The 13005-nt window shown below is 35.6% G+C and overlaps 1 protein-coding gene across 2 annotated transcripts in view; it reads right to left on the reverse strand.

Annotated features, from left to right (window-relative positions):
- The window catches only part of tefu (Serine/threonine-protein kinase tefu), a 409445-nt gene that overhangs the window by 196259 nt on the left and 200181 nt on the right, over positions 1-13005 (reverse strand). For both annotated transcript variants that reach the window (XM_090409436.1, XM_090409435.1), the window contains exons 16-17: positions 5242-5335; positions 3222-3359 (exon numbers count right to left, since the gene is read on the reverse strand). In XM_090409436.1, coding sequence (XP_090265562.1) covers positions 3222-3359; positions 5242-5335 — 232 coding nt within the window. The remainder of the gene's footprint in view (positions 1-3221; positions 3360-5241; positions 5336-13005) is intronic.

Genomic DNA, 13005 nt, shown 5'->3' on the forward strand with positions numbered 1-13005 from the left:
TCACGTACTTTCCTTTCTACTAATAAGTAGCATTCAACATTGGGGTCCATGTCTTCAGCCATTCTGAGAACATTTCTGCAAGACCCTTCAATGTGAATTGTTTAACTACCTCTTCCTGTTTCTCTTTTCCCTCTTCCTTTTCTCATTCTTCTTCTTCTGCAACACACTGTTCCTCCAGTTCGACCAACTTTTCAGGGACACATTCTATGATTTGAACTATGTCGTCATCATTCACTTCAAGATTCAGAATGTCTGCTAGGCCCACTATTTCTTCACACAATTTACAAAGGTCTTCATTTTTTTCAAAACTTCCAAAATTGTGCACAAACCTTTTTAATGTCTTTTTCCATATGCCACTCATACATTGTGAGGTCACTTCGTCCCAAGCCACAGCGATATTTTTAATAGCATGATAAATATTGAATGCTTTCTAAAATTGCAAGAGACTCTGGTCATTTCCTTCAGTGGCAGAAATGGCTCGAGAAAAAGTGTGAAAATAAGCCTTAAACACTGCAAGAACTCTCTGATCCATCGGTTAGATCAATGAAGTAATGTTTGGAGGAAGAAACATAACCTTGATCTTGGGGTGAAGATCACCGATGTAAGGTGGATGACTTAGAGCATTATCTAGAATTAATAAAATTTTAACTACATTTTCTTTCACTCGCATAACAGTTGATTAAGGCATCCTCAATTTTTGAGTCATTCACAATTTCTTATTACTCTGATAATGAACTGAAAGAGTATGCCTTCTAAGGTTTTTGAAGGCTCGTGGATTCTCAGTGTGCCATAATCACAAATGATTTCAGTTTATATCCCGCCACATTAGTCCCTAACAGAATCGTAATAAGGTCTTTAAGAGCTTTGAAACTAGGCATAAATTTTAGCTTTTTGTGGATGAATGTCTGCTCAGGCATTTTTTTCCAAAACAAGGAGGTCTTATCCATATTAATATATTTGCTGTGGCAGATAATTTTCCTCCATAATAATTTTATTCAATTTTTCCACAAACTCCTTGGCAGTCTTCTCATTGGCACTTGCAGATTCACCATACATTTTTCACATTATGCAGTGCAAAATGCTGCTTGAATCTCAATTCAACCGGAAGAAGGGTTGAATTCATAGTCATAATCGGGCCCTGCTTTCTCCTTCAACATGTTGAAGAGACAGTGCCTTAGTGGTTATGATCCTTGTGCTAAGTAGTATGCGCTTTTGGTTCAGGTCCTCTATCCATATCACTGATAGGACCTTGTCATTGCTTTATCACTATCGTCAATTTAATGGAAGAAGATCTTTCACAGCCTCTACGATTTTATCCTTATTTTTCAAAATGATCATCACCATAGAATGAGATTGTCTGAAGTCACGTGCGATCACACTGACAGGCTCACCAGCTTCATGTGGCTTTATAACTTGTAACTTTGTTTCAAGATCAATTGCTCATCTCTTTTACTGTGATTCTTCACTATATTTTTTGATTGGGCATGTAGGGGCTATGTTGCACAAAATATCGCAAAATATTTAATGACAAATACATAAATAACCTATTTCTCAAACACAAAATCAACAGAGGAACTGTTAAAGACACATGCCAACTGCTGAGAGAGAGAATTTGCTGCTGAATGTGCTGTTACTACTGTGCATGATGCATTGTTGCTAAAGAAACCTTTTTACTTTAAGCTCACTTGCATCTTGTTTGAAAGTATAGTCGAAAATGTTATTTATTCACTTATGGGATTATGGATATATCTTCGAGAGGACGTAACTCGAACGGATGTAAGTCAAGGGACGACTGTATACCAAATCTGCTTTTATGAAAAATGGCTTTAATGAATCCTTTATCAAGAAAGCTGATAAAGAAACTGCTGAATGTGCTGTTACTACTGTGCATGATGCATTGTTGCTAAAGAAACCTTTTTACTTTAAGCTCACTTGCATCTTGTTTGAAAGTATAGTCGAAAATGTTATTTATTCCCTTATGGGATTATGGATATATCTTCGAGAGGACGTAACTCGAACGGATGTAAGTCAAGGGACGACTGTATACCAAATCTGCTTTTATGAAAAATGGCTTTAATGAATCCTTTATCAAGAAAGCCTTTAACACTCTGGGCAATCTGTCTCTAGATATCCTGAAGATATCATTCCGATTCCACTCCCATATATTAAAGGAATTTCTGAATGTACTGCTAAAGTTCTAAACCTCTTAATATTGCAGCATCCTTTCATCCTGACAGGAAATTTTCTACCTTCCTGACAGGAAGGTAGAAAATTTTCTGCCAGGATGAAAGGATGCTGCCAGGAAGATTCCTACCTTCCTTTCTTCACCTTTCTTCACTCAGCTTTCCAGGTGCCTACCAGATTCCTTGCTCCAACTGTTTGACTTACTTTGGACAGTCATCCAGTATCATGAACATGAGCGGTCTGGCCTATCAGAACATGCCAACTCGACTAAACATAGTCTTTTGGAAGAAAACTAACTTTTAAATAAAAGTAGATTCTTATAGAGCATGTTATATAAGGAGAGCTATGAAGGCAGATCTGCAGCTATCTGCCATGATGAACATAAATCTTACATCCAGTATCATGAACCTGAGCAGCCTGGCCTATCAAAACATGCCATCTTGACTAAACATAGAGTCTTTTAGTTTTCTTCCAAAAGTAGATTCCTTATAGAGCAGTTATATAAGGAGAGCTGTGAGGCTTTTCTACACCATTTTTATGCAAATTCCTGATTATTAGTCTATTTTTTTTTAATAATTGGAAATTTACTGACCATCTGTTGTCTTATTGAAATTAATTATTTTATTATAATTTTATTTTGTGTTCCATTGTTGTTATTGTACTAAGGATACCTATGATACTTTGGTAAAAATTTTACAACTGATAAATTTATTTCAAGTTTAGGTTTCTGTCTTTAATTTTCCAAGTATCCATATGACTACATATTTGTCAGTCATGTTAATACCATTTTAGTGTTTCAAAAGACTTATACTAATTAAATCAGCACTGAATAATAATTGAACTCTTTGAATTCTCACTTGTGATTTTTTCAGAAAACTCAGAAGTGAGAATAAACTTAAAATTGAACCATTTATGGATCACAATAAAAATATAAGCAAATCTGGATCCTGATTTAACTATAAATTCCATTTCATTAAAAAACATTCAAGTTTAAAAAATGCCACAGAATTTTGCATTACTGTTGTTTTATATCTTACCTCAAGTTTTCATCCCACCAGATATGAATATATAAGATAGTAGTAAAATGAGCTGAACAGAAGTGAGCAGCTTGAGCAATATAAAGAAAATTGACTTCTGGCATAAAATGGTTTCCTTGAATTACTGATCTGCTATTACTGCAAATTAAGCACAATCATATGAAATGTTTTTATAAAAAAATTCCTTTGTCATTGTCATCATGCATATTAAATGCCAAAACTTTATTAAGATAATTACATGATATAACATGCATTCGCAATTTCTAATTATGAATTACAAGTAAAGACACCAAAATACTGCAAAGGAAATATATTACAGTTGGCTAAGGCTGCCAAGAATTAACAGTACACATCAGAAAATGACAGAAAAAACTTGCCAGAGGAAGGAAATCATAGAGATATGCAATTCATTCAATATCTATCATATCATATCATTCAGTGAATTCTCTCAATACATTCAGTACGCTTTTTCAGATAATGCATTCTACTCATTTTATTGAAGAAGCTGGTGCATGCAATCTCTTCTATGAAAACCAAAATGTTTGGTTATGGATGAAGCAACCACGGATACAAGGCCAATATATTATGTCCAACTGGTTTGCTTGTTTTGTGGGAAGATGGAGGGTGGTAGTGGAAAAAAAATTAAATTAAATTAAATTAAAATAAAATAAAATGTACTCTTCATAGCAGTGACCTGACATCTATTCTTCTTAGTCCACTATAGAATGGAAAAGGATGCATTATGATTTATCCAATCAGATGAGTGAACATGATTTATTATTATTATGTGAAAGATTTAAACTGCAAAGTTTGGTAGAAGAGATGTAATGGTCTAGAGCTATGTCACCAGAATATATGACTTGGAACTTTATTTATGTGCCTCAAAGAATGAATGTTAACAAATATGCAGCATTTCTGAATAATGAATATACAGTACATAATATGATACCTATCTGATAGCTAGTCACTGATCCAACTCAGAAATCTGTTATCCAATTCCATCTGTTTCAATTTATTTACCAGATTGTCATGTGGCAGTCTATCAAAAGCTTTTGCAAAATCCAAGTACACCACTGTATAAGCATCTCCCCTGTCCAAGGTATTTGTCATCTTGTTATAGTACATAAGTAATTTAGTGAAACATCATCTCCCTTTAACAAACCCATGCTGATAACCACAGAGAATACTGCTGTTATCAGCCCAATGCTGTATCGTACCTTTCACCAATCTCTCTAGTACCTTCACCACAACTCCAGATATACAGATTGGCATATAATTTGAAGCTACAGCCTTATGACCACCTTTATGCAGTATAACAATTTTACCCTCCTTCCACTTCCTTGGAACCTGTGCTGTTGCAAGACTCTTATTAAACAGATATGCCAATGGAATGATCAAATCTCAGATTCAGGTTTTAGTCTAATTTCACTCCATGTAATCACAAAATCACAACAATAAGATTGACTGACATAGCCTGGAGTGAAAACCATAAGGAACTTCACTCGAAATTGCTTCAATACAAGATGAATGCCTTAGCATCATACAGAAAAAATGAAATCATAAATATAAAGTATAGTAGCTTTTGCAAATGAAATATATTTTAATATACGGAGAGTTATTATTCATGTGAAAGTTTATGAATAAATTTTGGTCAGTTTTGTGTAATTCTAATTCTGACTACTTTATACAAAGAGGTTGTTTTTCTAATCTATACATGAACATATAATACCTTAAGCATATCAGAATAAATTTTATAAATTAATTAACTTTATAATGTTAGAGTTCATAATTAAATTTAAAGATTAACTGATTGAAAAAAAAAGTTGCTTTATAAAAATTCATTAAGAAAACATCAACTTTTACAATAGTGTTACACTGCTAACAAATAAAGCAGAAATTAATAAATAGTGAATTGCCCATCATATGTACAATTCCATAAACATTGGTTCTACTAGTGATTTAAATTTACGGCATGCAAAATGAAAAAAAAAAATTAATAAACATTTATATAATATTTTACCTCTCACTTTGGTGGAGTCTGAGATGGTGAATTATGCTGAGCATGGTCTGCACTGATGCCCTGCATAAATATACAGGAGGCACAAACGATTCTTCTGGGGAAAAAATAATAAAATAAGAGTGAAAATGAAAGCTAAAATTCTAAAAAATTAACTTTAGATTATATTCTGAGTGCTAAATTAAGAGAACATTAAACTGAATTAGCATCAAACCATGCAATCCTAACAAAAGTGATGAAACATCTTTCCAATCTGAGGAAAATGGATGCAAAAAAGCAATGTGTAAATTTTATGGTTTACTTAAAGTCATTTTAATATGATATGCAGAATGATAAAGCAATGAGTATGTAGAAAGCGTAACTGCATTTCAGAGGAGAACAGCAGTTGCAAGACATTTGGGGAAAATGTTTACATATATAACCACCCAAATAGCCAAACAAATAAAATATATCAAAAATATAGGTTTCATATTCATGTTATTTCAATAGTATCCAAATGCTATATTAACTTAATGGGAACTTTGCATCCATGTAATTACTAACTTATTAACATGACAAGGATGATTTGGAGGTTAAACATTCCCAAGTGTACAGCCAGCTGAAGTAATTGATGTGTATAAGTCACACTGAGTTCAAGATATAAACAGAAAGGTCTAAATGACTGATTAACAGGAACAAACAAACACAGTTCGAGAATATTGATTACCTCAGCTTGTTGTCAGAGCTTAGAAATCCTAGTACTTAAGAAAAAAACAGCCACAGGCAATCAAAGTAGCGTTTCCACAACATGTAGAGAACTGCATACCATGAATTTTTACAGAAGAGGTGTAGCAACCAAGCCGTTATTAACAACAAATACACACTGTTGACTATCGTGTGTTTGTACACAGTACCTGCTGCAGAAGTAATAGGTGGAATGAACAAATCATGCAAATCAATCATGTGGAGTAACAAATGTTGAAAGTTTTTTTTCACTTGGTTATATTCAAGATGCCAAGAAATTATATTCTTAGTTTCATCCTTTATCCAAGTGTAAGCAAACAAAGTTTGTGCATGAAGTCACTTAATGACTGGGATTGCCTTAGTATTCTATAATGCAAAGCACGTATCCTTACAGACATGTATGGGAAGGGCCACTACCCAGACTGGTTTCGACCTTTATTGAGGTCTCATCAGTGGGAGCCAGACCCAGAAGAGATACAAAGGTTGAAGTAATGCAGAAGTCATATATTTCCCATATACAAGTAGTCAAAAGGTGTCACACCTTATTACTAAATACTCTTTAGATTAGAGATGGATGTTGAAAGTTTGAGAGGGGTAGTGGCCCTTCCCATAATGCACAGCATTATACATGTTTGTAAGGATATGTGCCTTGCATTATTGGATATCAAGGCAATTGATATGAAGTCATTAGCCTCTATATACAAGTAGCACAGTCGTAAAATCACTTCATGCACAAACTTTGTTTGCTTACAAGTGATAAAGTAGATAGTATCATTTGTTACTCTAAATTAAAGATGCCAAGAAACCAAGAATATAATTTCTTGGAATCTTTAATTTAGAGTAACAAATGATACTATCTCCTTTTCCAGAGACTGACAGATTTTTTTTTTGGGCTTGGAAGATGTTTGGAGAATGCTTTTTATCTGAGTGTGTTGTTCCAGTGATGAGGACTGGAAGCAGCTGTCTAATTATATAAGGTTGCTTTTCATTGTATGGTTGTAGTGAGTGGAATTAACTTATAGTTCCTATATTTGTGTTTCTGCTGTAAAGAGAGCTGTTCTCTTTGCATTGGAATGCAGAGAGAACAGCTCTCTTTACAGCAGGAGCTACTACAAGTGACTTTCACTATAGCAAACACTGCTTTATAACAAACTAGTAGTATAATAAATACTATTAGTATTTGATGACAGAGGAGTGCTTCATACTAATTCAAAAATTCTCTCTCTCTCTCAGACCTACAGCAACTTCTATGCAGCAAAGCTGTCTTCTTCCATCTAATCCTGTGTGAAGAAATATCGAAAGCATGATCTACAATTTCCAACTTGCCATAAACTAAGATAAGCTGCAGGCACGGGGACCTTTATATACTCCAGGATGTGCAAGAGAATAAAGCTAATCTTATGAATGTGTGATTTGAAAGTGATATGGAGATTATACTTGCACAGAACTTTGCCCATTTTTTCAGGGGTACCTTGAGTATAAGGGAAGGAAATAGTTTTGCTGCAATTTTGTTCGTTGCAGGAGGGATAGGTAGGGCATGCTATATTTTGTCTATATTATAGGGGTTATAGTGCCTTCACAATGCCATGAAGATACCCGATTTTATTTCAAGGGTTGTGTTGTCATTAAAACATATATCCCTGGGTCTGTGTGTGCTTTGAGGATGCCATACTTGTGGAATGGGTGGTCATGATGCTTATGTAAGTATCTTTTGTAAGTTCGTTATGATCCTTTTCTGTAGGTATAGGTATAAACAAAAAAAGGATCATAAGAAACCATTTGGTAGTCAAGTCACTAATGTATCTAATAAGGGAAGATAGTTGTTAGTTTCTTTATCCATAATGAAGCATATTTCTAGATATTGGCTGTTTAAATGTACTAAAATGTATCTAATACGTCTAGGCCATGGGAACAAATAGCAAACACATCATCTACATAGCCAACAGTTGGTTTATGTGTGGCTATGCTGAGTGCTTGGTTTTCCAGAACATTGGCTGGCAAGGGGGAGAGGAGAACCAATTACAATCCCATCCAGTTATTTGTATATTTTTCCTTTCTATGAAAAATGATCTGAATGCTTAAAATATGTATGTCACGGAGGAAATATGACTAATTAAGTCAAGGATCTCTGTCAAAGGTCATTGGTAAACAATGACACAATGTCAAACTGATCATAATGTCTGAAATTTTCAGGGCAAGATTTTTAAAATTATTATTATTTTTTTTAACATTCAGGTTTTAAACTGATAGTATTTTTAATATAATATAATCTATTTGATTATTGATAGGTGCATCATCCTTATCAACTTTGGCTATGACAATTTTTTTTGTTGTTATATAAGTTTTTTATGGCTAATATTTCTTTAGGTGGAATGCAGCATTTAGGAGGATTATATTCTGTCAGAATTCCAGCCATGTCAAAGAAAATATTGTTAGCTACTGTGGAGAGAGAGCCTATATACACCACATTCAACACTAATCATCATTTCTAAAACAGGTATTTTAGAAATCTGCCCTATATACCAGATTACAGACTGAGAACTTACTATACGAGGGTGGTCTGAAAAGTTCTCGGCCTCGACCACAAATGGCAACACTATAAGCAAGATTTTTTTTTCTAAGTTGGTACATCTGTCATAGCCATCCATATGAAATTGCAAGTTATTCTTTCAAGTAGTTTGTTTATACAGCTGTCTGAAGCAAAAGTGTTGTCTGTATCCATTGAAACGGATAAAATTGAGTATTGTGGGTTATAAAATTCTTTGTAAAAGAAGTTTTAACGCCAAAAGAAATTCATTTGAAGTTCATAAAAGTTTATGGGCAGCATTCTTCCCCTTCATTTTCGACAATTAAGAAATGAGCTGTCAAGTTTAAACATGGCTGTACAAGCCTTGAAGATGATCCATGTGAAGGGCATCCAAAAAGTGTAACAACTCCAGAAATCATTGATCAAATGCACGATATGGTATTGGATAACCGGCAAGTCCATTGCGTGAAATTGCTGAGACTATAGGCATTTCAAAAGAACATGTAAGATATATTTTGCATGAAGAATTGCATATGAAAAAGCTTTGCACAAGATGGGTGCCACGCTTGCTCACAGCAGATCAAAAACGTACTCGCATGAAAATCTCTGAACAGTGCTTGGAGCTTTTTAACAAGAATAAAAACTGATTTTGTACATCAATTTATTACTATGGATGAGACTTAGATTCACCATTACACACCAGAATCCAGTCAAAACAGTGGACAGAAGCCGGTTGTTCAGCACCAAAGAAGACAAAGTCGGTTCCATCAGCAGGAAAGATCATGGCATCGGTGTTTTGGGATGCTAAAGGCATTTTGTTTATTAATTATCCTGAAAAGGGTAAAACAATAACTGGGTAATATTATTCCGATCTTTTAACCAAACTAGACGAAAAAATTTGTGAGAAAAGACCTGGTTTGCAGAAGAAAAAATTCATCTTTCATCAGGACAATGCACCTTCTCAAAAAAAAAGTGTTTTGACAATGGGAAAATTAAGGGATCTGCACTATGAATTGTTGGAACATCCACCCTATTCCCCAAATTTGGCTCCCTCTGACTTCTATCTGTTCCCAAAAATAAAACTCTTCCTCGCTGGTTAGCGTTTTTTTTCGAATCAAGAGGTTCGATAATGGTGCTGGGATAAATGTATTAGTCTTAAGGAAGATTATGTTGAAAAATAAAAATAATTTTGAAATTATAAATTACGTTTTTCGTTGTTAGGCTGAGAACTTTTCAGACCACCCTCGTATTTTAAAAAGTATATATAAATTATTTTAAAGAAATATATATATATATATAAATATATAATATATATAGTTATATCCTGGCTCAAAGAAATTAAGCTAAAACCTTACTATGTCAAATCATCTCGAATATATAGGGTTCACAAAACTTTACAAATCTAATACTGTACTCCTCCCCATACCTTCCCAATAGACAATCCCACTTACAAACTTGCCAAACAGTTAGCAAAATCACTTATCTTCCACTCATAATTCTTCCTCCTTTATTAAAAATTCTGTCCACACGGTTAGTCTAGTGGCTTTGCGCTTCACAACCATATGCCTGGGGAAGGAGTGTCCTGGGTTCAATTCCCGTCACTGACGTGAGGAGCTTAAGGATCTTCCTCAGCCATAGCCAAGTTAGCTGGCCTCGGGCGTGGACAGTAGGGTTTTTTCCCCCAGTTTATCTGGGATGAAAGGGTTTTTTTCATCCCACAAGCAGGCAAACTGGCCCCGTGAACACACAGATCTACAGCCATAAATACTTAACCCCCTATGAGGGGGGGCTCAACTCGCCCCAATAGGGACGGGAGAGAAAAGGGAGGAAACTCCATATGAATAAATAAATTAAAAATTCTATTCCATTTAAAATCTTAATTTAAAAATATAAATATATATACAGTGGTACCTTGGATTGTGAGTAACTTGGTCTGTACGCTTTGTCTGCGAGCATCACGTGATCACAAGCCGCTCGGCATTGTGGGAAATCATCTCACACGCTTGGTCTCAGTCGGCATACCTCATTCGTATAGTCAACATTCATGCTAGCATTGTGACCACATATGTGAGCGTAAAGCATTTTTTTATTTTGTGTCCAAATGTAGTGACTGTTCTTTATTAACTGTACTACGACAATGGCCCCAAAAGAAAAGGGTTGAAATGAAAGGCTTTAAGAAGAAGGAGATAATTATGGTGGAAGTTAAGAAGGAAATCATCGGGAAGTACGAACAAGGTATGCAAGTGGCCGCCATCGCAAGATTTTATAAGAAGTCTACGTCAACGATTTGCACAGTATTAAAGAAGAAAGAAGAACTAAGGGGCTAGATGTAGCAGAAGGATTCACAAGAGTATCAAAGTAACGGCCACGTATTCTGGAAGATGTAGAAAAGTTGCTTTTGGTGTGGATAAACGAGAAGCAAGTAGCAAGTGATACTGTGACCGAGAATTTGATTTGTGAGAAGATCCTTGTACGCCGACCTCGTAAGTAAACTGTCAGGTACGTCTACAGAAAACGAAGAAGGCTTCAAGGCGAGAAGGGGATGGTTTGATGACTTTAAGAGGAGAAGTGGCATCCATAGAGTTGCGAGGCATGGAGAGGCTGCGAGTTCGGACGTAAAGGCAGCTGAGGCGTTCATTGCCGAGTTCCAGAAGCTCATGGTTTCCGAGTGTTGCCTGCCACAGCAAGTTTTTAATTGCAATGAGACAGAGCTTTTTTGGAAAAAGATGCCAAAGAGGACCTACATTACAGCAGAAGAGAATGCAATGCTTGGTCACAAGCCCATGAAAGACCGTCACACCCTCTTGCTTGGTGTTAATGCAAGTGGTGATTTCAAAGTCAAGCCCCTGCTCATGTATCATTCTGAGAATCCACGAGCCTTCAAGAAATGGAAGGTGCAGAAGAGCCAGTTAAATGTTATGTGGAGGTCCAACAGCAAGGCTTGGGTCACTCGTATCTTGTTCGTTGAGTGGATTAAGGAGGTCTTCGGTCCTGCAGTGAAGAAATACCTTTTAGAAAAAAAAATTGCCACTCAAAGTCTTGTTGGTTATGGATAATGCTCCGGCTCATCCTAAAAGCCTTGAGGACGACTTACTGGAAGAATTCGAGTTCATTAAGGTCACATTCCTTCCTCCCAACACTACTCCATTACTCCAGCCCATGGATCAACAGGTCATTTCGAACTTTAAAAAGCTTTATAACAAGGCACTATTTTAGCGATGCTTTGAGGTGACCGAAGGAACTAACCTTACCCTCTGAGAGTTTTGGAAAAATCATTTCCACATCGTAAACTGCGTCAAGATCATCGATAAAGCCTGGGATGGGGTCACCAAGAGAACCCTTAATTCTGCTTGGAGAAAACTGTGGTCTGATTGCGTCAAGAGGTTTGCTCATGAACAAGAGCTGCCAGTTGTCGATGAAATTGTGTCCTTGGGAAAGACCATGGGACTGGAGGTGAATGAGGATGACATTCAAGAGCTGGTGGAGGAACATGGCCAGGAGTTTACCACCGACGAACTGATGGATCTGTATCACGAGCAACAGCAAGAGGTTATGGAGGAGATCTCGTCTGAGGAGGAGGAGAAAAAGATGGAGACATCCCTCTCTTCAAATGAGATTAGGGAGGTGTGTAAAATGTGGGAAACAGTGCAAACTTTTGTAGAAAAGCACCATCCGAGTAAGGCTGTGGCAGTGTGAGCGATGAATCTGTTTAACGACAATGCAATGTCATATTTCCGTGAAATCCTTAAAAGGAGGCAAAAGCAAGTGTCATTGGATAGGTTCCTTGTTAAAGTCGCACAAAAAGAAAAAGAGTCAACAGATAGCAGTGATTCCGTTAGTGACAATGAAAGTCGTCCTACCCAATACAATTACTGTAATATGTAATTGTAATGTAATGTAATTAATAAATTAGATTACTTTATGTATAATACATTTAAATAATAAAAATATAAAAAAAGTATACATATATAAGGTATACGAAGGTATATGTATTTTGTGTTAATCATTTTTATATGAATATTTTTGAGTTTTGGAACGAATCATCTGAGTTTCCATTATTTCTTATGAGGAAATTTGCTTTGATATACGAGTGCTTTGGATTACAAGCACATTTCCGAAATGAATTATGCTCGCAAACCAAGGTACCATTGTATATATTATCCTGAAAAATATGGACATTATAGTAGGCTTTGAAATTACTGCATTGTTTAACACAGCCCACATTTAGACACATGCCCTGGAAAAGTTTGGAAAAATCTGTGCCCTGCAGTTGGTGTTTAGGGTGGGAAGCTCAGTAAATCTACTTCTCTTTCTTTTTTTATTTCCACTGCCTCTGTTCAACCAACTTCAGCGTTTCAAGAGAAATTCAACAGAATCACATATATATATATAATATATTTATATATGTATATTTCTGTGCTTTCGATCAGCAACATGTCTATCATAATGAACTTTAAAGTTATTTATGCTCTCTACATTCACAATGCATTCCACCCGGCCAAAACTCTCAACATAAA

This window comes from Typopeltis vanoorti, chromosome 19 (genome assembly GCF_054136105.1).
Source record: "Typopeltis vanoorti isolate ZY-2024b chromosome 19, IOZ_Tvanoo_1.0, whole genome shotgun sequence".
NCBI classification, from domain to species: Eukaryota; Metazoa; Arthropoda; class Arachnida; order Uropygi; family Thelyphonidae; genus Typopeltis; species Typopeltis vanoorti.